At 34.6% G+C, this 27,037-nt stretch overlaps 1 protein-coding gene, 1 long non-coding RNA gene and 1 pseudogene across 3 annotated transcripts; 1 reads left to right on the top strand and 2 right to left on the bottom strand.

The window, feature by feature from the left end:
- The first annotated feature begins 3,109 nt into the window (after positions 1-3,109).
- On the top strand, positions 3,110-3,857 carry LOC145033696 (uncharacterized). The gene is made up of 2 exons (XR_013677658.1): positions 3,110-3,517; positions 3,596-3,857. It is a non-coding gene; the product is annotated as an uncharacterized LOC145033696 (long non-coding RNA).
- Positions 3,858-10,474: 6,617 nt separating this feature from the next.
- LOC145036666 (UDP-glycosyltransferase 91A1 pseudogene) lies at positions 10,475-12,054 on the bottom strand (annotated as a pseudogene).
- A 3,555-nt stretch (positions 12,055-15,609) lies between these two features.
- Positions 15,610-19,294, bottom strand: LOC145036664 (1-deoxy-D-xylulose-5-phosphate synthase 2, chloroplastic-like). 2 transcript variants are annotated; one of them, XM_078985131.1, is made up of 10 exons: positions 19,082-19,294; positions 18,711-18,875; positions 18,445-18,609; positions 18,209-18,359; positions 17,846-18,117; positions 17,471-17,744; positions 17,056-17,363; positions 16,591-16,872; positions 16,092-16,376; positions 15,610-15,950 (listed from the first exon to the last, which is right to left on the bottom strand). In XM_078985131.1, the coding sequence occupies exons 1-10, from the start codon at positions 19,169-19,171 to the stop codon at positions 15,795-15,797; spliced, it is 2,148 nt and encodes a 715-aa protein (XP_078841257.1). In that variant the 5' UTR covers positions 19,172-19,294; the 3' UTR covers positions 15,610-15,794. The 2 variants fall into 2 exon arrangements, with proteins under 2 accessions (XP_078841257.1, XP_078841256.1); XM_078985130.1 differs by having other exon boundaries at positions 17,056-17,369.
- Positions 19,295-27,037: the final 7,743 nt, after the last annotated feature.

Raw genomic sequence — 27,037 nt, forward strand, 5'->3', positions numbered from 1 at the left:
CACATCTTGACCAGACCCTAAAGTTAGAAGAAGTCAAAGTCTAGTCAACAGCCAAATTTTGACCAAAACTCACTGAGTACACTTGAGTGACTCGTCGAGTCCCATCAATTCCCAATGACCCTCTGAAATTGCCCCACTCGACGGGTCAATCTCCCAACTCATTAAGTTACTACGCGACTTAGTTACTCGGGACAAACCCTAGACTACACGCCGAGTCAACTCATAGACTCGACAAGTCTACTTAGATCTTCATGCATTCAGACGGTTTCAGGGCCAGATCTTTTCCCAAACTTCAAATCTACTCTCATAGGACTCATTAGTCCCATAAAGTCATTGACTTTACGTCCATGCATGACATTTAGAGCAAGAAATGCCAAAACGATGAGCTAACAAGGTTATACACACATAGAGCTTCACCAAAATTGATTAAAGCATGGTCCTTAAGACGTTTAGGACCTACTAGGGTCCAGATTTGGGGTTTAAGCCTCCTCACAACTCTCAATCAATAAAAACCCCAAAAGAAATGAAGAAGAAAAGCCCTAATTTCCACAAAATGAGAAATCTACACAAAGGAAAGGATAAGAGTTGAGATTTATACCTCTACTAATATCTTGAGTATGAACCTAGCAGATCCAACACCTCCTCTTGGTCCTTTAGCTTGAATCCTTCCTCCTTATTGCAAAAATGACCACAAAAAGCTTCACAAAATCCTTCTTCCTCAATCCAAGCTCTCAAACATGATTTAGGGTTTCTCTCCTGAAGGGTAGCTGCAATAGGAGGCCTTAAGGGTCTTTAAATAGGTCACAGGCCCGAGAAATTAGGGTTTCCCTCGTCAGCGCAGACTCAGCGAGTCACCTCTCCGACTCGTCGAGTCCATTCATTTTCCACGTCACCAAGTCGCGACCCTACTTGACGAGTTGAAGCACCAACTCGTCGAGTCACTCCATTACAAACAATTTAAATAATTAAATAGTGTACCTGGGAAAATCGAATGTTACAGTCTGACAAGAGACTTAGTGCATAAGTCTATAATCGGGATGGGATTAAAGTCCATTTAATTCTATAATGATGAGACACCTAATTCCCTCCTAATCTAATGTTAGGAGTTGAATTCAATGTGTAAATCTCATACTTATAGATTGGAACACATGAAGTATTCATCCTAGTTATGTGTTTGGTTCTGCAAGTTAGTCAGGTTGAAGTTTAACTTCTTAATAATTCCTTTGATAAATGTATGTGCTAATACATGGAAAGGAGTTACCTACATGATTGTGAAGTGTAACCGCATTTCAAGAGGTTGTGGACTTGACCTTAATACGATAATGAGAGGATTGGGACACACTTCTTTATAATAGTGTCAAGTTGTATTTTGCTAGAAATTCAATAAACTAGTATGTATTATACTTTCCGGTATTTAAATGGGTTGATGGGTTCAATTCTTAGAACACCCTGATTCTCGAGTATTTGCAAATGTATGATACTAAGTGGAAATTCAATCGTTTCGATATTTTCATTATGTACTAGTTTGGTTTGTTTGATAAGGTTATGTTTGTTCAAAGGTTACACTAAAATGGGGGAGGATTGTCGGTGATTTTAGTGTCACCATGCCATTTAAGTAATTGGAACTAACATGTGAGCTAATGAGCTTCATAATTTGTACTCTAATATGTGTACAGGGGTTGTGTAGAGTGCACGCATGTATAAGATCGAATTAGAACCCGGTTCGACGACTAGTCGGGGGTCCGAGGTTTCCAAAGGGGCAGCGCCCCTAGCGGGGTCCAAGGGAGGGTGATTATGGTAAAACTAACGAAGATCGATAGTTTTGGTAACCCTAAATCCTCATTAAATCCGGATGATCATGACTTGCTTCCAAAGCAACTAATGACGACCCAACCCTAATGAAACCCTAATCTCGTTTAATACATTTATAATTCTTCCTCTTCAGAAGGGGGTTACGATCTTAAGCTCTCGGTTTTCATCATACTTCCATAGAATCCTCTAGTATATTGGCTTACAATTTATGTGCCTAGAATCGTAAGTGTCCACTTGGATTATCCTACACTGAATTTCTTGTAATCCAGACATAAGGTAGAAATATCAGTTCGGAAAACAACATCACGATCTAAGTTGATATCCAGATCTCCACCACAAACCCTAAACTTCCCTACAATTATTAGTTTCAATTGTAATGTTCATAGATATAACCCAAACAGTGATGTGTAGAATAGTCACAATCAACTTTATTATTAGATTTTCTTGAAAGGTTTATACCGAATAGTCTGCCAACTGTCTTGTATGACAATTATTTACAGTATTATTATAGAATTAGTAACTAATTTAGATTATTATAAATTACTAACTATATATTAAACTAAACTATTAAAAAGAGTAATTAACTTACACTAAAATAGCAACTTTAGTTTATTTTCATTAATAATAACGTATTTCACCATGAAATTATTAAAAATCATATGAAAGAAAAAACGTCAGTGTATTGCCTATCAAACATAACTAGGTGATGATGACCAAATATGACTTTAGGATAATTAATTTGCACGCAAATTATCTATCCACGTAATCATACAATAAGGTCTCAAAAATTGGTTTGATTTGTCGACAAAGAGATATAGATTTATCAAGAAAGCTTTACAATAACATTTTATCAATACAGTCATTTGACTCTAAAACGTGGTACAATAAAAAAAACAAATAAATTCACGACGATTTAAAGGACTTACTAGATATTTGGTAAAGTCTCTTTAACCACCGATGTTAATATTGCTTCGCATGATATCATTGTATTATTTATTTGCATCACAATACATCTCATCAATAAAAAACATGTTTAATGTTAAAATTAATTCTTGCTTTTGAAAATTTTATTCATCCGCATGAGGATGAATAAATATATGACTTTTTAATTAAAATAACTAACGCTATTATGAAACTCGACAATGCTAGTAATATTACTAATCCAATGAGTCGAGCAAACGAGCTTTGAATCCAATATGTGTCGAAAAATCACGTACCTTGTTTTCATATTTTCAGGTTGTTGGTTTAAAATAGGGTTACGATAAGTAGAAACCCATCTTTTAAAATTTAAAGGGTAAATTACACCGTTGGTCCCTCGTGCACATGCCAGAAAGCATGTTTAGTCCCTATTTCCAAAATTTAACTCGTGCAGTCCCTCGTTGTTATTTATCTTGCATGGTTAGTCCCTATGTACGTTAACTTTAACTCCTTCCGTTTAAGCCACCCACGTGCCTTGCACGCAGGGGCATTTTCGTCTTTTCAGGGTTTGTGTCTATATTTAATGCCGTTACACTGCAACCCTCTTTTCCTCTGTATCCTCTCATTCGTCTCTTCCCCTCGTTCGTCTCTTCCCCTCGTTCGATCGATTTCTTCCAAATACATAACAATGATCGATATTAAATGCAATTGTGGAGCCACTGCAGTGATTCGCACATCTTATAGCAAAAGAAACCCTGGGAAACTCTATTATGCTTGTACAGTAAAGGTAAGGTTAATGACTTCAATTTCGTTCTTCGTCTTCTCTAATTTTGCCCTAATTCTTCATCTACTTTAATTGGTTCAGGGACCATTATGCAAGTTCATAGGATGGGTGAATGATTATGATCAGGACTGTGATTGTATGGCGTTTAGGATGAAACTTGAAGAACAAAATCGCAAATTGAAGCTTTACCTAGTTATTAGCTGGGTTTTTTTTTGTTTCAGTCCTTATATATAAAGTGTAGGTTAAGTAATGAAGTTGTTAGTATTTTGGTATGTGTATATTGTAATGGAGACTCTTTGTAATGTTATTTGTATTAACAAAAAAATTTCAATTTTAGTTACAATATATTGTGTAATCATAATGTGGTGTTATCAGTTGGTGTTCAAATTTAATGAAAATGTGGTATATGGCATACAAACAATTAAACCATTCAATATACCATATGCAACATATGCAATATACCATTCAATACTAGCATATGCAACATATGCAATATACCATTCAATACTATGCAATATACCATTCAATGTTATCAGTTGGTATGTGTATATTGTAATGGCAACATATGCAATATACCATTCAATACTAGCATCCAATATAACAATTAAAAAGGACAAAAACTCTAAAATATCCAAGATAACCATTGACCATTAACATAAAGGGACATCCAAAATAACAACATAGTCTTGTGGCATACAAACAGTTATCCTACACAGCAACAAAGTATCAAAATACAACACATAACAACAAAGTATCAAAATACAACACTACAAATTCTCAAAGCATGGGGCTTTTTCCTTTGTTCCCAACTCCATTTTGTACACCACCACTGCTACCTGCTGCACCTTCTCCTGTTGTATTCCCTGCTGCACCTTCTCCTGTTCCATTCCCAGTATGTGATTGTCCCTTGCAGGTCCTTCCATTATGGCCCACATTTCCACATTTTGTGCATGTTACAGATTTCCATTTTGTGGACACTCCATCATCTTCTGTTGCAGATCTTCTTCTCTTTTTTTTGGTCTGCCAAGGTTTGGTATTGTCCCTTTGCAAACCACTCTAATCCTATTTTTGTCATTCTTGACGAAGTCTAACTCCCTTCTACTCTGTATGGAATGAAGATAAATTTGTTGCTTAACTTCCTTGGCTGTGCTAAAAGTCTGGTGGATGTAAAATGGATCTTTGATAGCAGCTGCTTCATTCTTATGTGCTCTTCGTAAATCTCTTATCTTCTTCCTTTTTTTACTAGCTTCACCCTCATCTGATGAAGATGCAGATACAAATTCTTCAGTGTTTATAACCTCTAATTCTTCATCACCTTCTACTGCTTCATCTCGATCATCAGGAAAACTTCCAACCCACTCCACCTCTTTGTCAATGTTGAGGTGAAAGTTCTTCATATCAACCTCTGGATCATCTAACAAATTATCTTCATCAACTATGTAATCGCTATCTTGACTGTATTCACTATCTTCAGTGTCATCACTATCATGACTGTCTTTACTAGCTTGACTGTCTTCACCTGCTTTTTCACTATTTGGTTCATCTTATTCCATAGGAGTCCCACACCATTCAAATGTATCATCCCAACCATCAACATTAGGACATGTGCTTCCTATCATTGGTTCAGTCAAAGGGCTTTCAATTCTTGGTATATAGGCAGGGGTTGACTCAACTGTTTCACTCAATGTAACAAGGGGTTGTTCCAAGGTTGTTTCAAGTAATGTACTAGGGGGTTCGTCCATAGTTTCTACATTCTCAAAAACAGGGGCTTCTTCACTAGGACAATCCCCTGAATTTGACCATGTCAATAACAAGCTTTTACGACAAAGGGACTCAGGAATTTCGTGTATCTTTATCTTTGCAGGGTTTGGGGACATTTGATACGTATGGAGCTTGGTTTCCCAAAACTCTGTATACACTTCTATCACCTTGTGTTCATACACGTATGACCTAAAGTGGTTTATATCTTCGTCACAACCCAAAGCATATAACCCAAAATCTAAATCACAGGTTGGTCGTTTGAAATGATAATAAATACTTTTACCTGGTTCCACACAACCAAGCAATTCCATTATCTCGTCCATATCATGCACCGAGAACAAGTCACTATCAATGCCATCAATATATTTCATCTTCCCCTTTATGTATTTGCGGCCTGGAAACTTCGTAAAAACTCCACCATAGTTCAATCGTATCGAGAACATACATGGATTGTCAGCTGCGAACCCAAAAAAAAATTACGTTTTAGGAACGTATAATGGATGATCAACTGAAAATGTAGAAAATTTTACCGTATGAGCTTTGGAGATCGTATTCCTCCCATTCTTGCCTAATCCTCCAGTTCACCATCGTAGAAAACTAGGGTTTTCTCGTGCAATGCTAAGGGTCGACGGAGGATGAAATCAGAAATGATCGGTTATCGAAGTCGCGCCATACTGGTTCATATATACAAACCCTGAAAAGACGAAAATGCCCCTGCGTGCAAGGCACGTGGGTGGCTTAAACGGAAGGAGTTAACAGTTAACGTACATAGGGACTAACCATGCAAGATAAATAACAACGAGGGACTGCACGAGTTAAATTTTGGAAATAGGGACTAAACATGCTTTCTGGCATGTGCACGAGGGACCAACGGTGTAATTTACCCAAATTTAAAACATGAAGACTATTCTAAAAAACGAACATATAATATTTATTTTGCAAAAGGAAAAGAAGAAGTTTAAAAATGATTGTAAATATACCGAGTAGATGAAAATTAGTTTGCAAAAGCAAAAGGAAATGGGCTTTAAAAATAAATTAGTTAATTTGATATATAATTAGTTTAATTAGTTTACTATTGTAAATATACCGACTAGATGAAAATTATTTTGCAAAAGCAAAGAAACTAAGCTTTAAAAATAAATTAGTTAATTCGATTTATAATTAGTTTAATTAGTTTATTTTACGTATAATTAGTCATTTATAACGTGTTAAATTAGTTATAACCCATATAGTGGTGCTAGAATAGCCACAATCATCTAGTTGTTGGATTTTCATAAAAGGTTTATACCGATTGAATCCCATCTACCAATTGTCTTGTCCGATCATTATTTATTTGATAGTCAAATATATTATTTTAGAATTAATAACTAATTAATTTAACACGTTATAAATGACTTGCTGTAATTTAAACTAAACAATCAAAATGAGTAATTATAAGTTACAATAAAGTAGCAACTTTAGTTTAGTTTCATTAATACTAATTTATTTTACTTTGAAATTATTAGAAATCATGTCAAAGGAAAAATGTTGATGTATGTTTGTTCAAACACAACTAAGGTGAAGCAGCACACAAATTATCAATCCAATTATTCATATTATAGATTTATCAAAAAAAAATTTACAACCATTTTTTTGTCAATAAATTCGTATGACTCTAAAGCATGACATAATAAAAAAAAAAAAACGTTTTATGCGAAAAAACCCTATTATTTTGGGAAAATTTTTGATAAAGTCTTAAAGTTTTTTTAAATAGAAAAATCTCATTATTTAAAAAAAAATCACATAATATGTTATTAACCGTTAAAATATAAAAAATGATTTTTTCGTTAATTTGAAAAAATGTTAAATAATTGAGACTTTTCTGTTAATTTTTTTTTAGAACTTTATTAAAAATTTTCCCAAAATAATGATAATTTTCTATATAAAACCCTAAAAAAATTAAACAAATTTATGGGGATATAAATGACTTATTTGCTAGATATTTAATAAAGTCCATCGATGTTAAGAAAGACCGCTCCACATGATATCATTGTATTATTTATTTGCATTATAATACATTTGATCATTAAAAAAATATGGTTGATATAAAAATGAGTTATTGCTTTTGAAAACTTCCTTTATCCGCATGAGGATGAACAAATATATGATTTTTTTAATTAAGTAATTAACGTTATTAGTAAAAAAAATACTTTCTATAAAACTCGAAAAATGTTACTAATATTACTAATACAATGAGTCAAGCCAAAGGAGCTTTGAATCCAAATATTTGTCGAAAAATTCGTTCAAGTATATTGTTGTCAAGCACATGTCAAAAATCCATTCAATCATGGAAAGAGGGAAACCAAAGCCAAACATGGATGTGCCGAGGAAATGCCAATCAACAATATCATACATCTTTTAGAAATAAACTTAGAAGGTGCATATGGATGGGACATGATGCCTATGGCAATCACGCATAGGCTCTTGAACATGAAGAACATTGACTGTGATTAAGCGTCCAATTAATAAATGTTGATTTTCATTAACCAAGGTCTTTTATACGATCCACAATGATCTTGCTGATGATTTTATAGATGAAATTGCAACATATAATAGGGAAAACATCAATAGATTTGGTTGGAGAGTTAGTTTTAGAAATTAGGGAAATGATGATGCTGTTGAGGGTCGTGAGAAGTTTCCCGGAAAGAAAAAAATCACGAAATGTAGAACCCCAAGATGATTTAAAGAACTTGGTTATGAAACTATAAGGAATCGGGGTTTTGTCGTCATCCATTTGGAAGATGACATTATTCACTTTTTGTTATGTGATAGGATGAAACATAGAAGTAGCTTAATCCTTACTAAGATTATTGGAGAAGAGAGACATTTGATCGTGAATTGGAGTAGAGGGGTGGATGGTGCCATAAACTCTTAAAGATGGGAGACAAAAAGGCTTGGAAAAGCATCCCCATTCAACCATTCGTCATTGTTGTTTCGGATGATATTGATGTGGTTCATGGTATTGCGAGTTTTTATGGTTTTATGGAAAAAAAGATTTTTTTTGTCTCTTTCCCCGAACTAAACAACCTAGTTTGGATTCTAGCAAAGATTTTAGTCAATACAAGCCTAATTATAGGCATTTAGGTATCGACTATGTTCTTCATGAAGATCTTTATTGTGAGGATCCCTCTCAAGGTCAATTTGGATTCTAGCCAAGATTTTATGACCTTGGCGAAAAGTTTGCTCTATTTGTGTAAGAGAATTCTTAAATGACCTTTTAGATGTTTGAGATTCTAAGACAATTTGTACATTTGGTTTTCTGGGATGTCGTGATTCTAGTTGGATGCAATAGTCTCTTTAGAATTATGTTCAGATGTAAAATAGTTAGAAATTTTAAACAATTTCTATTTAGATATGATACAAAAAGGGAGAACAAGGAGAGCCGGGAAGTAGTGAGACTTACGGTAAGGCAGAAAAAACACATATCCAAAGAAAAAAGTAAAAAGTGAAATTGAAGTGTACCCATGATCCAGGAATTCTTTTTGAGAATGTCATTTTCATAGTTAGAAGATTTAAGAGAGATGGATATATCGTCCTCTTTTTATAAGAAAAAAGTAAATAAATAACAAATCTACTTTCACTTCTATTTAAAAGATAATCTGATTCACAAATTTCACCAGCATTTATTAGTTACTAGGTTATAATGATTGGGAACGATGATTACAAAAATAATTAAAATTTTATAGTAAAAATTCTAAATTATTAAGCAATTATTTTCAATAAATTATTAATTATGAGATTTATATTTCTTTGTTTATATAAAATTATAATCGTTAATTCAAATAATTATGTGAAATATAGTATTTGTAATACTTATAAAACATTGATTGAGGAAAATATATGATAAAGTAATACTTATGAACTTTTTTAGGAGATTTCGAGAATTATTACATGATTTAATGGGATTTAGTTACACATAAAATTATTACCTTATTTTATTTTCGAACGGATATAATAATTTTGACTGCTATGTGTTGCTACTTTTTCAGAACATATTTTCATCAATTTGGTTTAAACTAAAAAAATGGTTATTTGTCCACTGATACAATAAGAAATAGTTGATTAGTATTTTTAGAGATTAAAGAAAATGACAAAAATACACTAAGTCATGTACTTATATTTATGAATTACTTGCAAAAATTATTGTCGATTGAAAAGAATACAATTTGAAATGAAGAATGACAGAGAAAATACAATATTTGATTGTTTTTATTAACCAATGAACTTCTAGTCCAACGATGTCTGGTGTTGTTTTTCGTTCTTAAGATCAAGGGTTCAAGTCCCATTAGGAACATAGGTGGATTTAGGAGTATTAGTTTAAGAGTAACATAAATCTATTGTTTCAAAAAAAGATGGTTTATATTATCGTAGAAATAAAAAGTTCCTTATTTAACGAGATAAAATTGGAATGAAAATCATAGTCTCCTTATTTACATGATATAGTTACACAGAAAATAGGAACAATAATTTCAAAAAAGAAAGATAAACATATATTTATGTCGTAAATATATTTAATATTTTTAAATTTGATATTATATATGAAGTAATATATGTCTAATATTCAGAGATTTTACAAAATGTAAGCTAAATAGTAAAATACAGTTGGAAGTAATTACAGAGGATATAGTAGTAATAAGTTAATGTTTATTAAATTACTTGATTCCATCTTAAAGGATTACATTAAATCTATCATAATAATTTTTTTTTTACTATATATCACATTTTCATTTCATTTATCATTGTAATTTTATGGTTATTTTGAATTATTTTTTTTCCCACATATTATTTTATGAGTTTTTCTATTTTAATAAATTCTACATAATACTTTAATATAATAATTACAATAAATGTAGTAATAAATAAATATCAAAATTTTTAATTGATTTACATTCTTATTTCAAAATTCCTAAATTAAAGTTTATTGGTTTATTTTGTTTATTTATTTAAATTCAAAAGATAAAAAAAAATTAATAATTCATTATTTTTTATTTATTTTTTTATAAAAGCAAAATTCTTAAATATTTAGACATTTATATTTAATTTTTTTTAATTAACCCATTTAATAAATAAATCTTACACCTAATTTATTGATATTTGACAAACTCTTCAAATACTACAAATATTAAATACAAATCTCTAAGAGAAAAAAAAAAAAAAAACTTATAAAAACAAACTTTTATTTAGTATAGAAAGATTATACACTTGATAAGTTGATATGACCGACAGTGTTTAGGTTCTAACGGTCTATAGTTATTTCACGGACCTCCGAAACCAAACTATCATTTCAAAGACTTTTGAAAAAATTGCAGCACCTCATCCAAACACTTGTCTTGAATATCTCTGCCACCAAACATCGACATCATCTCTTTGGCTTTGTCTCTATACATCTTTCCTTCTTCTCTCACCATCACAAGACTCAGTGAGTCAGCCAACGATTCTGGCGTAAACGACCCATCCAACTCATCCCTAGGAACCATATACGCCATCTTTTTCTCCACCAAATAACTTGCAATCACGCCTTGGTCTATTACGAAAGGCAACAATACGAGTGGTTTACCGAGTTGAAGCCCTTCCACCACCGAACTCATGCCTGAGTGAATCAGCAACCCACCCACCGATTCATGACTCAGTATTTTAAACTGTGGTGCCCACTCTCTACACACCACCCCACGTCCACGTGTCCGCTCCTCAAACCCACGTGGCAACTCGATTACCTCGTCATCTGATGACCCACGCCGATCGATTAACACCCAGTAAAAGGGTAGTCCACACAATTCTAACCCTAAAGCCAACTGAGTTAACTCGTATTGATTCGGTTTCGTTTCGGTTCCAAAAGCAATGTAAACAACCGAGCCTTTCTCATGCTTGTCCAGCCACTCTCTCGTTTCCCCCCAGCATGCATGGTCGTCTGCCACCGCTGCCGGTAACAGCCCGGCCGGAAGGATAGGTTTTCGGTAAAGTTTCTTCAGGAGATTCAGCCACTCCGGTTCAAAATCCGAACTACTTCTCACAATCACGGCGTCGCAGCCGATGACGGTGGCTCCGAGACGATAACCATCCTTGATGTTTTCATCGTCGCCAGTCAAGTTTTGAAGTGATCTGGTGATCTGAAAAGGAGATGGCTGAACTTCGGTTTCGAATGTAACCCACCTTGGTTGGCTCATTAACTGTTGCTCCACCGACTGGTCATCATCGCCGTACATCAACACCTCCGGGGAACCCGCGAAACCAAGCATTACCGCCGGAAAAACACTAAAATAAGCTGTGCGGACGCCGTGTTCCGCCGCTAGTGGCCCCAACCAATACGTAACAAAGTCACAGATGATCCAATCTGGGGATGAGGTTTGGAGGAAATCTGTGATGGGTTTTTTGAGGCCATCGCATGCCATTTTGAGGTACTTAACCTTATCGAAAGGTAAATCTTTTGTGGATTCGGCGTTTTCTGGGAGATTTTCAACTTTTGGTATATCGATTTTGATGAAGTTGATGAGAGGAGTTAAGGTTGATGGGATTTGAGGAAGGCGGTGGATGTTTCGAGGAGTTGAAATGAATGAAATCTTATGGCCTTTAGTGGCCATAAGTTTTGCTAGCTCAAGAAACGGGATAATGTGACCAAAGGCCAGCCATGGGAGCATTGCTATGTGAAGCTTACGATCGCCATTTTCGGCCATGGAGACTGGCTTGCTTCTGAGCAACTAGGAGGTGAAGTTACGAGCGTTTCCTATGATCAGTATATATCACTTCACTGTTACTTATATATATATATATATATATATATATATATATATATATATATATATATATATATATATATATATATATATATATATATATATATATATACTTGGCAAAACGAAATTGAAGACATTAATTTTGATGTAATATCTAACATAAATTGCATCATATTATTATTTGGGAAATTATATTTAAATTTCAAATGCGTTAGATATGAGTTTGTAAAATGTATCTGGTTGTTGGAGCAGTCACTCTAAAACATAAATGATTATGTGAGAATATAGAGGTTGGGACAATATATAGATGGACCGCTATGCATACGTAGGTAAAACCATTTCACATGGCATGGACCGCACGTATCTTTAATGGTTCCTGCAAATTTGTCCATTGAAACAAAATTTTAAAATTGATATTTACGTACGTACAATAATTTTTTAACCTAATAGTTTGTTATCAATTTTAAAATTTTGTTTTAATATATAGTTTGTCGTGTTTTACAAAGCTTGTGTTTGAGAGATTAACTGAAATATTAATTTTTGTTATTGCAGAAGGCCCGGTGTGTAAACCCCACCGCATAGACAAAATTTGCCGCATGGCCATCTTCTCACTCATTTGTTTATATTTACGATTGAAAAGAAAATAAATAAGACAGGTCAGTGATCGTACGGAAAAAATATTATAACTTGGTTTTAATTATTTTTATGATGGTTACGTTTTTATTATTTTTGTATCTATTAATATGTTTTTATTAATTTCATTATTTATTAAATTATGGTATTTTAATTTAACTTAAAAATAATAATAATAAAGGAAGGGTTTTCTATAACTACCCATTCATTTTCTAATCTCACCCCCTATTTGATTTTTTGTATTTTTTTTTTTGTTGTTTTTAATTTTTTTTAAAATTTATATTATTATTATTATTATTATTATTATAAATTTCGCACAAAAGTTTAGTATTCGGACGATATTATAAATTCGAACGGCTATATAAAATCTGTTTTAAATATTTTTTATATTTTAATATTAATATTATTATTGTTATTATTATTATAAATTTCCAACAACATTTTATAAATCAGACATTATAAATTCGAACGATTATATAAAATCGAAACAAAAACAAAGTTTATCCCTATTAACTACGGATATTGATTGGTATGATATTATAATTGCCTGGTGCATTATGCGGATTGAAAACATTTAATCGATCACTATACTATGTTTTCCATGTAGCCGAATGTTCTGATGCGTAATTAAATGTTGTTCGAAATTTATAACAATAATAACAATAATAATAATATTAATATTAAAATATAAAAAATATTTAAAAACCTATTTTGTATAGCCGTTTGAATTTATAATGTCGTCCGAATGTTAAAATTTTGTGCAAAATTTATAATAATAATAATAATAATAATCTGTGTTAAAAAGAAAAAAAATGATGTCAAATCAAATATTAAAAATTTGATTTGATTGATTTTAGAAGGGTAAATATGGATAAGAAGGTGCTTATAGTACAACCCTTAAGAAAATGAAAGTGTGTATTATTTCTTAGGTTTTCAAATATGATAGAAAGTGATGGAAAATAAGGTGGCTATGTATAAAAAGGTGAAATATGAAATGTTCAATTAAAATCTAGATGATAATTATTAAATGATATAAAAATATATTTATAAATATAATTAAAACTAACAGTATATTATACTAACATTATTAATATAAATAACAAATTTTATAATATTAAACTGATTAGTAAGAGTGAACTGAATGGGAGTGACAGGGAGAGCAAAAACATCGTCTACACTACTTGCGGTATAGGGAAAAAGCTAGAAAACATAGTGAATATCCGCCACAAATCTCAAACTCTTATCTTTTCTTTCTCCTTTTAATTTCTCACAATTGTTATAATAACTTTATTTTTAAAAAAAAATCAAACTATAAATAACCATTTAAAATTTTCATTTTTTTTTCACATTATTCTTCTTTCGGCTTTCTATTTTTAAGTTCTCTTAAATGAATCCTCACATGTTAAAAAAAAAAACATTTTTGTACCGAAACAAAATGCCTACGAGCTCACAAGAGCCATCTCTTAGATCAATTCCCGCCAAAGTCGCAATTCCAACCTCCATTTGAGCAACGATACTCAAAATGCTGACAGAACCTCTTAACATAATTTTTGATTCTCAAATTTCTTCAACACAAATTCCATTTCAAACACAATATTGTAAAATTGGAGATGACAAAATTTTCATCAATGATTTTGTACTACTGAACACACAATTCGACAAATCACCACTAGTAGAAACAAACCCCCGAGAACCAATGCGGAAAGTACAAATTGGGACCCAAGAAACATATCTATGTGTGTATGTGTGTGTGCATGGGCGTGGGTGTGGATGAGGGTGTGCTGATGGGATGAGGGTAGAGTAGGGGTATATGTATGTAGGTTGGGATCAGGGGCGAACGTAGATAATTGGCATAGGTAGCATGTGCTACCCTTCAATGTCTTCCAATAAATATTCAAAATATTGAATTTTATTTGTGCATGCTGAGATTAAATAGGTGTAACTTCTGGACTAAATCAAAAGTTCAAATTCTAATTAATTAGCCCATTTTTTACTAAACAAAAAGTCCAATTTAATAGCATATTACCTTGGTGAATCAACTAGGCTTGTTGCCTTTGCCCCACATACTCCAACAACAAAGGAAAAAAATCGGTTCTAATTATCTTATTGTACTTTTCCATAAAAAATTTTGGTGCTACCCATAACAAAATTCTATGAGTCTACCACGAGTGGGGGAGGTGGGTAGCGGTAGGTGGGTATGTGGAGAGAATGATAATTGGAATTGATTCTGTGGAAAAAATTATAATTCGAGTTGATTCGATGGATCAATGATAAAATTAAAGAGAATGTGAAATTATATTTTTGCCTTTTTAACGAAACATAATGAATTGAATCTAAAATATTAGCCCTTAGCCAAGAATGGCCAATTCCTATTAGTGTTCTTAAGAACAAAATAGAGAAAACCTTTGAAACTTAAAACAAATTTAATTGTGAGAGGATCAATATTCTTGGTGTTTATTCACTATTTTCTATAAATGAATCATCCATCTATCGGATTAGGAATGGCTTTTGGTTTAGACAAAATGACCTAAAGAACATCCTACTTAGTCTGCATACTATAAGAGATGGAATTTTCCGTTGAAAACAGACGAAGTTGAAGACCATAAGAGAATGCCTTGAAGAAATGAAACATTTCAACACATTTGTATGGTGTTCTTGTGGATCGTGCTAATAGGGCAAACTTGGTGGACGACATAAGTTATATCAGGACTCACGTAAAAGCAAGATATTGGATAGCCACAATAAGGCTACAACAAAGGTTCCCATGTTTACAAACATATGATAATTTATTTTGTGTCAGCTTGAGTGCTTCAAGTTGGGATCATTCACACTAATTATAATATAATATAACTTTCGGCCATCCTTTTAGAACCCAAAAACAAAAATAAGTATAGCAAAATCCCCTCCCATCTTTCTTCTTTACTAAAAATATTTTCATTAATCTTGCACAATCCTCTATTGTTGGTGAAATTATGTAATACATGACTACATTTTTGAAGGAGAAAAACAACATATATATGCACAAACTGTTACTAGCCCTCAGTTTCCTGATTTGAACTCTAAACAACTGAAACATATTTGTATAATTAACCAAACTGTTGGATCTTGGCCTTCATCTAGATGATTGTCTTGTACTGAAATGCTTCTTTAGGCTTTCCCACAAGTGATAAAACCGTTGAACATATGTGTTTTGAAGAAAGACCAGCTTCTTCAAGTTGATCTTGTGGTGCTCCATGATCAATGTATCTATCAGGAAGAGTCATTGCTCTTAGCTGCAAATTAACATCCCATAAACAAAGTTAGCCTTTTTTTTTTTTTTTTATCAAGTGTCATCCGAATAAAGTGTTCAACAATGTCTAAAATTGTATGGATAAAGTGATGCCTATGTAACAATGTCTAAAAATATTGTTTACCTTGAGTTTTCCATCTAAAATGCCATTCAAACTCAGAAAATGGGCAACATGTGATCCAAATCCACCAATTGAGCCTTCCTCGACTGTAAGCAAGATTTCATGTTCATTGGCCAATCTTTTGATCAACTCTGCATCCAATGGTTTGCAAAACCGTGCATCTGCTACTGTTACAGACACTTTATGATCTTGAAGCAAGCTAGCAGCACCCAAACATTCTTGGATTATCGAACCATATCCTAAAATCGCAACTCTAGTTCCTTCCAATAGTATTCTTCCCTTACCAATCTGTTCATATGTCAAATAGTCAAAGTCAAATAAACTATTTTCAAGATTCAAATCGACACCAATTTTTTACAAAACCAACATCACCAATGTTTTGATTTTGTTGTTGGCTATAAATTTCAATGAGGGTATGAATCTTTTTCTCAAAAAGATTTAAGATTCTATATCAATTTTGAAGTTGAAAAGTATCTTATTTGACAGAAAAAAGTCAAAGTACCTCAATGGGAACTCCTTTGTTGTTAGGAGGAAGTGGTACACCAATACCGTTGCCTCTCGGGAATCTAAAGCAACTTGGCCTGTCATCAATGGCTGCAGCCGTGGCAACCATGTTTATGAGCTCGGCTTCATCTGATGGAGCCATCACCACCATGTTTGGTAGACATGCCATGTAAGCAATGTCAAAAGCTCCACAATGTGTGGGCCCATCTGCCCCAACTAATCCAGCTCTATCCATCGCAAATCGTACCGGTAACTTTTGAAGATCAACATCATGCACCACCTAACATTATTCCATCCATTTATTAGTTATCCGTCATAGTCTAAAAGTCAGATTGTCTGACTGGACTAGACAGTATTGAACAAACTTTTCCATCTGTTCCATCTAAAAAGATAGGATTTTAGATGGGACAGATGTCAGACTCTCATCAGTCCAGTCTAATGAAAGTGAGAATCGAATGCTCACTTGATCATATCCCCGTTGTAAAAACGAAGAATAGATAGCACAAAACGGCTTAAGACCTTCGGTTGCTAACCCTGCTGCAAAAGTAACCGCATGTTGTTCCGCGATACCCACATCAAAACACCTATCCGGAAATTTTTTTTGAAAATAATTGAGCCCGGTCCCACCTCCCATGGCTGCATGTATCGCAACCACTTTATTGTCCACCTCAGCTTCTTTTATCAACGCTTCCGCAAAATATTGCGTATTTGAAAGCGTCGGGGATTTCGTCTTAAATTGCTTTCCCGTTTCCACATCAAACTTCACCACTCCTAAAACTAGAACAAAACTTTTTAGATAAAGTAAAAGAAAGTTATTATTCCAGCAACCCTTAGCTGATCCACACTGTCTGGTATTTAGATAATGTGATAATCTTTACCGTGCATTCTGTCGGCGGCGGCTTCTGCGGGAGGGTAACCCTTTCCTTTCTCGGTGACAATATGAATAAGAACAGGCCCAGGTGCAGGCATTGACTTGACTTTTTCAAAAATGGTGACTAGATCTTCAACATTGTGTCCATCAACTGGACCAATATAGTATAACCCGAGCTCCTCAAACAATGTCGATCCACTAGCGCTAATCATACCCCTCGCATACTCATCCACCTTCGCTGCGACTTCATGGGCTTGAGGTCCGATATGTTTCGTGATACTCTGTTCACGAATCAAGAAATTTAGATTCATGAATTCTTACTAGATTGCAGAATCAATCGATCAATCAATGGCGAAATTTAATCGATTAGTCAATTAATTACCTTTGCAGCTTCACGAAGCTTACGGAATTTGGGACTTGCTTGGAGTTTAGCTAAAGTGCTACTAAGAGCTCCGACAGGTGTTGCAGGTCCGTCTAATGTGGCTGTGGGTAAAGAGACTTGTTTGTTGTCGTTTAGCACGACGATCAGATTCGAATCGAGAAATCCTGCGTTGTTCATGGCTTCGTATGCTTGTCCAGCTGTCATGGCGCCATCGCCAATTACAGAGATCACATTGTTGTTCTTCCCCAATAGATCCCTTCCAACAGCCATACCTATTGAATCGATTCCAAATTCACCATTTATGATTTATGATTTATCCCCAATAAAAAAAAGTTCAATTTTTTTTTGGGGAATCAGACATACCTAGGCCGGCGGAGATGCTGGTGGAACTATGTCCGGCGCCAAAAGCATCATAAACACTCTCGTCTCGTTTCGGAAAACCTGCAAGTCCTGAAGTTTTTCTTATGGTGTTCATCTTTGACCTTCTTCCTGTAAGAATCTTATGTGGGTACGCCTGTTTTTACAGAAAGGTAAACGTTAAGATCAAATAATACTCAAAAATCAACTCCAATTTGAAAAAGAAATAGTAATAACTTCACCTGGTGGCCTACATCCCATATGATTCTGTCATCTGGGGTGTTGAAAACGTGGTGTAAAGCTACAGCCAATTCAACTACTCCTAAACTTGAACTTAAATGGCCACCGGTTTTTGCCACTGAATATACGATATCCACTCTCAGCTCCGCCGCTAGCTGTTCGAGATCCTGAAAAAACAATGAAATATGCGCAGTGTACAAGTTAGAGATGCTGTAACTGACTGGAAAGAAGTGACGAACAACTATAGTTTTCTTATCAGTTATCAAACCTGTGTTGAGAGGTTTTTCATGTGCGCCGGAAAATTGATGGTGTCCAGCAATGGTGTCGTCGGTTTTTCGCCGGAGAAATCGATCTTCCAACGGTTTTTGTCTTTAGTGATCGTCATCTTCGCATCTTCAGCATCTGAGCTGGTAGCTGAAGCTTTCACCCGGAACTGAAAAAACAAACATATTTCCATTTTTAGCAAAATCCAACCCGAAATCAGTTATTCGAGATTCGTCATTAGATCCCAATATTTTGTTGGGTAAATTCAAGCATTTAAGCTATAAACATGAGCAAAAGGGAGCTTTCAGTTTTGCATAATTCATGAAAAGCATGGAACTGAAAAGGAAAATGATCAAAGGACGTGTGAGTTGTGACCTGTTTTCTTGAGGATTTGCAGAGCTTTGGAGCTTTTAGACATGGGGATGAAGAGAGTTGTAGTTTCATGAAAGATCCTGTAACAGCCATGATTGATCAACAGAGAGAAAGAGAGAGAGAGAGAGGAAGAAGAGGAGGAGGAGGAGGAGGGAGTTACATGGAGAGTTCAAACAGGAGACAAAATTTATAATCAAGGTGGGTTGGGTGGAGATGTGAATGTAACATAAAATATGCTTACTATCACCTCTCTTTCATAAAATTTCATATATTATATTGGTATGGTTACAAAGATACCAACATATGATTTGGCAATTAGTTAATGATTTTTATAATAAATTTAAAATTAAGATAACCCAATCTAAAAATTGTATATGCGATTATAAGCTTACATGCCAAAAATATATTAATCATCCTGAATTAGTTAATCTATTAATAGAATACTTGTAGTTAAACTAACAAAAGCTTATAACAATATGTTTTTATGATGTCATCGACGCAATATAGCATAGATTTATGAATCGTTTTATGCCTTATAAATCAAGTGGGAGTGCTCAAATTCTCATTATCACGTTATGCACAGATATAAAGTTAATGCTCAACTTAGATTTTGTATAATGCTTCTTTACGATTATTATGTTTTTGACATTATCTATCAATTAATTCTTTAGTTTATCCATTTTACTATCAATGGTGGTATTTACTATTAATTTATTATCGAATGTCAAATAATTGTGGCCAATACTTATCATATCACCTATTAGTTATTATCAACAGTTAGGTTTATATCCCACCACCAATTTTATTATTGATTTTGTCTAATATAAGCAATTCTCAGATGAAAAGACAAAACAAAATGAAACAAAACAAAAATGTGTCTATATTATTTGAATAATAGTATATTAGTTTTTAATTAATTTAACAAGGTTATTGAGGAAAAGATCAACCATACAAACATACAATTTAGAATTTTAGTTCCAAAAAAACATACCAAAGGTTTCCAACTATACATGAGACTGCTCGGTATGGGACACAAAAACGATGTTATTGCCTATGTGGGGCACCTTAACACGGTGGCAACGGTTGGAACACTGCCCTAGCCTCGCATTATGTTATGAGGTGTGGTATGCTAACCGAAGGCAACACGATTTCCAACCAATCAAATCCTCTCTTTCTCTCTCTCTCTCTCTCTCTCTCTCTCTCTCTCCTTAACACCATGTTATCACATGTATACACCACCCCCACTTCGTGTTATAACATGTTGGAATTTGAGGTTGTAATATTTGGCCTGATCACACCTAAACCTGATAGAAGTGGATTTCGCGGGATTGAGCAGTGCAAGGTGTGAGAATGTTGTCGTGATTCTCCAGTTCTTCATTTTAGGTGAGTTTCTTACTATGCCACATATCCCATTTGTCTATCATTTGCATGGTATGATAGAAGTACTATTAGAGTACAAGTATGCTAGTTGACTAGGACAACTCCTTGTTATGCATATGCAGTTTAGGACACTTGATTTCTTAGTATGCTAGACTGGTAGGATCTTGCTTGTTGATTGTATGATATTGTTATGCGTTATGTTTGGTTAGAGTAACTGGGGCGGATCAGTTATCGGGATTATGTATGTTTGACCAACGAAGGACTTAACTAAGAACTGGTCAATGGTAGGATAACTAGGGAATGCTAGTTGCCAAGGAATGTAATATGCTAGTTTACGATATGTGTTTATGTTATATGATTTTGTAGTAATGATTGATTCGTTTCTATGTAGTTTAAGTTAGATAGCCTAAGAACTCTTGGTCTAATGCATGATTGCGATGTTATTATCTGATTGTTCGCTCTCAGGTGGATCAGTTGTTCATCTATCTATCTGATCCCTGACTACATATGACTTTATGTATTCTATGAAAGTCCAAGATCTAGCACTTGTCATATTCATGAAAGACCATGGGAGAACCATGACATGTATCTGAAAGACCATGGGAGGACCATGACACTTATATGAAAGATCATGGGAGGACCATGGCAGAATGACCATAGGAGGACCGTGGCAACCGTATGTAAGACTTTGGGAGGACCATAGCATTCACACGGTCTGTATTGATATGTATGTTGTATGTATTTTGATAGATCGACGCTAAAGCAGAGGACTTTATGTAGATGCACTGTATGTATGGTGGAATATGTGGTATATTGGGGTACTCACTAAGATTTATGCTTATAGTTGTGGATTAAACATTTTGTGGATCATTCGCGAGACGAGCTCGAGGGGACTGCACACATGCATCAAAGATATTCGTTTATGCGATTTTGTAAATTTAACTATGATAATGTATGGTTTTCGATCAATAAAATGTTATTCAATGGTTTTTGAAACAAATGTTTAATTGGTTAATCTATTTTAAAAATGAAAAATCTCTTCGTAATTTTCGGGATTGTCACAACTAGAAATTTTTGGTGCCTTGTAACTACAACACTTATGTCAATTATGAATCAAAAACATGAAAGCATGCATGATGCTTACTCTATGACAACAAAATTTCAATCAAACACTTCATACAAGCACTACAAATAGTCAACAAGTTATTGGAAACCCTAGAAGTCCTTGTTTAAGTCCATTTTGGACTAGGACTTCCTTAGTGGACCTAATGGACCAATAAGCTTCCAATTGGAATATCTTGAGCTTAGAACTCTTAAATGGACTCTAATTGTACCCACTTTCATTTATTTTTAACATTTTGGGCCATATTGGGCCTAGAATGAAATAAAATACCTAAATGGAACATATTAGGCCATAATTAACCTAATTTAGCCCTAATAGGTTATAAAAATCATATTTATAATTACTTGGGCCAAACATCATCTAACTTAACTATAATATGAGCTTAAGGTCAAAAAGCCCAAATCTTCTCTCTTTTCTCCTCTCTCTCGGCCCAAACTTCAAACCCAAGAAGGAGGGTTGACTTTTGGCTAGCCACATCATTTTTATTTGGTGGATAACTAAGCATTATACTTCAAATATCTAAGTCCTCTCCCATACTTCCATGCAACCTCACTTCTCTCTTCCTCTCCCTTTTTTTCCTTCGACCGAGAGCAAGAGAATAAACACACACACCTCACAAAACTCTCTCTAAATCACTCAAGAATCATCCACTCTTCTTCATACAAAATCTCGAAAATTTGGCTTGAAGTCTAAGGATCTTCATCAAGTAATTCATCATCTAAGGTAAGTTAATGGCTAACTTATGATCTAACTCCCTTCATTTCATCAAAATCTCTTCTAAATCCATTCAATCTTGTGATCTTGCACCTTAGAAGCTCTTTAAGTTTGAGATCTTCCAAGAAAGGTTGCTAGGGCCGAAAATAACAACAAACTCTTCTCTTTTCTTCTTCAAAACCGATCCACAACTCAAGGTGAGTTTCATACCCCCTTCTTTTCGGTTTTTATGAGTTTTATGGGGGGAGAATACAAGTAAATGTGTAGATCTATGTGTAAATGTATGATATGTGTGATTTGATGCATGTATGTGTTAGATATTATGTGTTTGTGATGAATATGTTATCCAACAAGTGTGTAAAACTGAGATCTAAAACATGAGGAAGGAAATAAACATAACTTAAACTATTTTACACTAATCAAGTCAAGAAAAATAGTTTATATGGTTAGGATGAACATACTTGAACATAAAATCCATTTTTGGACATAAAAAGTCAAAAATACAAAACTTAGGGGCCAAACCGAAAAATTATCATTTCTGGAGGGTCAAAAGGGTCCAAACAATTTCTAAAATAAATTTTCTGAACATCAACATTTTTGAGGGGCTTAAAATGTAAATTTTGGATTTAATGGGCTAAAATTAGGCTTTTCGTCTCAATAAGCTTCAAATTGCGAGATTTTTAAATTTAAGGGGCTAAAAATGCAATTTTCAGTAAATTAGGGGATTGGAAGTGTAATAAAACTATTCCAATGGTCAAAAATGCTTTTCAAATTCAAGAAGGATCAAAAATGTAAAAATTTTGTATTTTGGGCCAAAACTGTCATAGTTGCGAAATTGAGGGTTCTAACCAAGAAAACATCAACATGGAAGGACTAAAGCTGTTTACAAAATAAATTTTGGCTAAAAATGTCTTCTCAACAAGTTTATGATACAAAAGTGTCAAAATAATGTTTTAAGGACTAAACATGAAATTATTTCTATACAAAAGGACTAAAAGTGCTACTTTTATAAAAGAAAGGTTGTGAAAAGGTAAAAAATCTACTTTTAAACAAACTAATTCATTAAGACAAAATACAAGATCCACGACTACCAACGAAACGTAAAAACAAATACACTCTCAACAACCAATATCGTTACAAAACGAATAGATTCGGTCTCGAATCAATAACAAAACAAAAATCAATACATCATAGTATTTCAATAAACATGTGATAACTACAAGGAGTCAACATTCAATCTTTGGGCTTGAAAGTTTCAAATCATGCTTTTTGGGCCTTGCTAGACCAATAACATGATCTTTGGGCCCGAAGGGAACGTGCTTACATGTTAATGGGCCTTCTATGACCCAATTACATGTAAAAGGACTTTCAATAGCTCTATTGTGCTATTGGGCCCTAACTATCCATCAGTACTGCTAGTGAGGTCGAGAAGTCAAATGCGAGTCGGGCCAAGTGCCTTTTGCATTCCCGACAGCCTTGAATAACTTATGGAAATAAAGGGGGCTTCGTACCCTCCTTTCTCCTCGGTTGTTGGGCTTATGAGAATTCGAGTAATCAGATTCGTGGCATTAATCAAGAGGAGTCAGGGTGGTTGGATTGTGTGAGTAGTACGGACAACGCCTTAGGGATCGTTCGTAACCTGTAGTTATAAACTAGTCATTGTCATTAATGCGTGATTGTAACCACTCACAAACCCTAGTTAATCCAATATCACCTGGGTAATCAAAAACATTTGTCTTATCGGTATAACAATAAACAAGTCGTGTAATTTGTGTATTGGGAAAATATCGGATTTTCTGGGTTTTTCAAAATTGACAAAAATCATTTTTCCATAACAATACTTATGAACTCACCAACATTTCATATGTTGACGTTTTTCAAAATAACTTATATTCTCAGGTAACAGGTAAGCCAGAGAATAAGTACCAAGTCATGTTATTGTGTTTTACTTAAGCTATCTATTAGACGTTCTATGTTATGGAATTGTAACGTTTAAACAATGTACTGAATGTAAACAATATCAGTTGTAATATTCCAATGCATGGTGATGATTTGTGTTATGATTCATGTATATTCATTGTGATGGTATTCAATTTGAGTCACAAGAGCCCTCGAACGTTTCTGCCGTTCGGTTTGCGGGTGTGACAGGTTCGGGGGTGTGACAGGGATGTTACAAGTTGGTAACAGAGTCTTGGTTTGAGGGATTCTGGCGTGCCTTATGGTGTGTCTGAACTTAAACTGAGGACTGAGAGATTTTCTAAATAAGTTTTTGAAAGATAATGCTTTTATTCAAGAAAACGATTTTCTAAAAATATTTTTTTAACAATTGGAAGATATGATACGTACAGCCGACTAAAGCTTGGGAAGTAAGTGATGGGTTTTGAGCATTACAACATTCCTATGGCGCATATGGAACCCTATTTTCTTTGGATCTAGGTTTTTCTCAAGTTATACATGCAAATTTAATTTTCCAAAGCAAGAACCCTAATCTAGCATACAATTTTCGGATTTAACAATTAAACAAGAGTTAGAAGAATACCTTTATTATTAGCTAGTAGTAACAAGTAATCATTTCCTTGATCTTGAACTTCAAGAGCTTAGTGTGTAACGACCCAATTTTTAAAAGAAAATTTTCATTTTTGGTTAACCAAAATGTTGTCCACAAACCATGAACTCCCAAATACAATTGTTTTCAAAATTCATATCAAGTACAATTTTATTTCAAATTATTAAAGTGTCCCATAAAAATGCCTATGAGAGAGTGTACGCTGTGCCATCAAGCCCCTCCCTTGACCTTGGGCTCAGATGTACCTAAAACATCCACAAACCGTAAGCTAATTCTTAGTGAGATCCCCAGAGCATACCCCACATAATCCATATAAACACACAATCATATTAGCTATAAAAGCTACATATATCACAACAGCCATGCATACAAACATATAGGGATGTCGTGGGCTCGTCCCCATAGTCTTACTCCAAGATTCCATGGGCTCCCCACATGGTCTTACACCTAAGTGCCATGGGCTCTCCTATGGTATTTTAATAGGAAATCCATGGGCTCTCCACATGGTCTTACATCTGGTTGCCATGGGCTCTCCCATGGTCTTTAGTAGGAAAGCCACAGGCTCTCCACATGGTCTTACATCCAGGTGCCATGGGATCTCCCATGGTCTAGGACCAACCAAAACATCCATAGACCAAAACAGATCAACTGGCCTGCTAACTCCAAAACTTGATCTGGCTTAATGACTAATTAAGGCCCAAAAGCTTACAAGCCCAAAACAAGTCCAAGTCCATCTACCGTGCGTAAGCCTTGCGTACCACCCTAGTACGCGCAACATATTGAGTCCCTGGGCCATAGGCGCTGCGTACTCTAAGTTTTTCCCGGCATACAAAGATTAAGCACTTTCTTCCATTAAGTGCTTAATACCCGATGTTCTAATGTCCAATATCATATCTGAGCTCATTAAGACATCCTAAGGCATAAATTTGGCAACTTTATTCCCTTGCATGCTATATGGGACTTAAAAACTTCATTCTTGACATTAGGACTTCGTATAAGGCTTCAAACTTATGCATGGAGTCTAGATACTCCCCAAACTAGCACTTTTATGCATCTAACATGCACACAATGCCCAGATCTAACCATTTCAGCCTCTGGAGTTGCTCAACTCTCAAGAGGAGGTCCAAAACCAACTAAGGAACCAAAATAGGAAACCCTAGCTAGATATAATGAATAAGATGACAAGATCAACACTTTATACCTCTAGAAGATCTTCAAGGTGAACTAGATGCAGATTCTTGAAGGCCAATGCCAATCCAAGCTTGCTTAGCAACTCCTTCTTCTTGAATGGACACTAAAATGGCCACAAATACACTCCTTAAGCTCAAAACACTCTCTCTAATGATCTTAGGGTTTTTAGGGATGTTTGAAGGTGAAAGTGGTTGATTAGGGTGAAGCTTGAACGACATAAGAATGCTTATATAGGTCTCAAGTCCGGAAAATTAGGGTTTAAACATCCATCACGTACGCCTCGCGTACTCTTTGGTATGCCTAGTGTACGTACTGGCTCTCCGCGATCATCCATGCATGGTACGCTAAGCGTACTCATGAAGTACTGTAACGACCCAATTTTCACGTCCAAAAATTTCGTTTTTAAAACATTACTTTAGAAAACGTTAATAAATAAAAACATTGTTTGATCAAACTACATCACAACATAAACCATGTTCAAAAGTCAAGTCATACAACCAATCGAAACATCAGAGTATAAATCCCAGAGAGATCTAATAAATGCGGAAACCAGTGTGTGTGCATGATGTGCCGCTACCGGTCCAGCTCCTTCCCCTTCGATGAAGAGGTACCTGAAACCAAAACTGTAAACTGTAAGAACAAAGCTTAGTGAGTTCCCCCATCGTACCACATACCATACAATACATATCATACATACTGCGAGGCTATTCTGGGGTGCCTGACTACCCGGTACGGCCATTTTGGTGTAACGACTACCCGTGCGGCCATTCTAGGGTGCCGTCCTACCCGTGTCAAGCTATTATGGGGTGCTGACCTACCCATGTCGAGCTATTCTGGGGTGCTGACTACCCTTCGGTCCTAACAACCGAACCTCGGGGACTATTTCACCCCTACTACTACCATCACATATATCATAACACAAACGTAATATCAGAGACATCTGGGGCGTGTGACTACCCTTCGGTCCTAACAACTGAACTCTACT

The sequence above is a fragment of the Lactuca saligna genome, chromosome 3 (assembly GCF_052625555.1).
Source record: "Lactuca saligna cultivar CGN05327 chromosome 3, ASM5262555v1, whole genome shotgun sequence".
Lineage (NCBI taxonomy): Eukaryota > Viridiplantae > Streptophyta > Magnoliopsida > Asterales > Asteraceae > Lactuca > Lactuca saligna.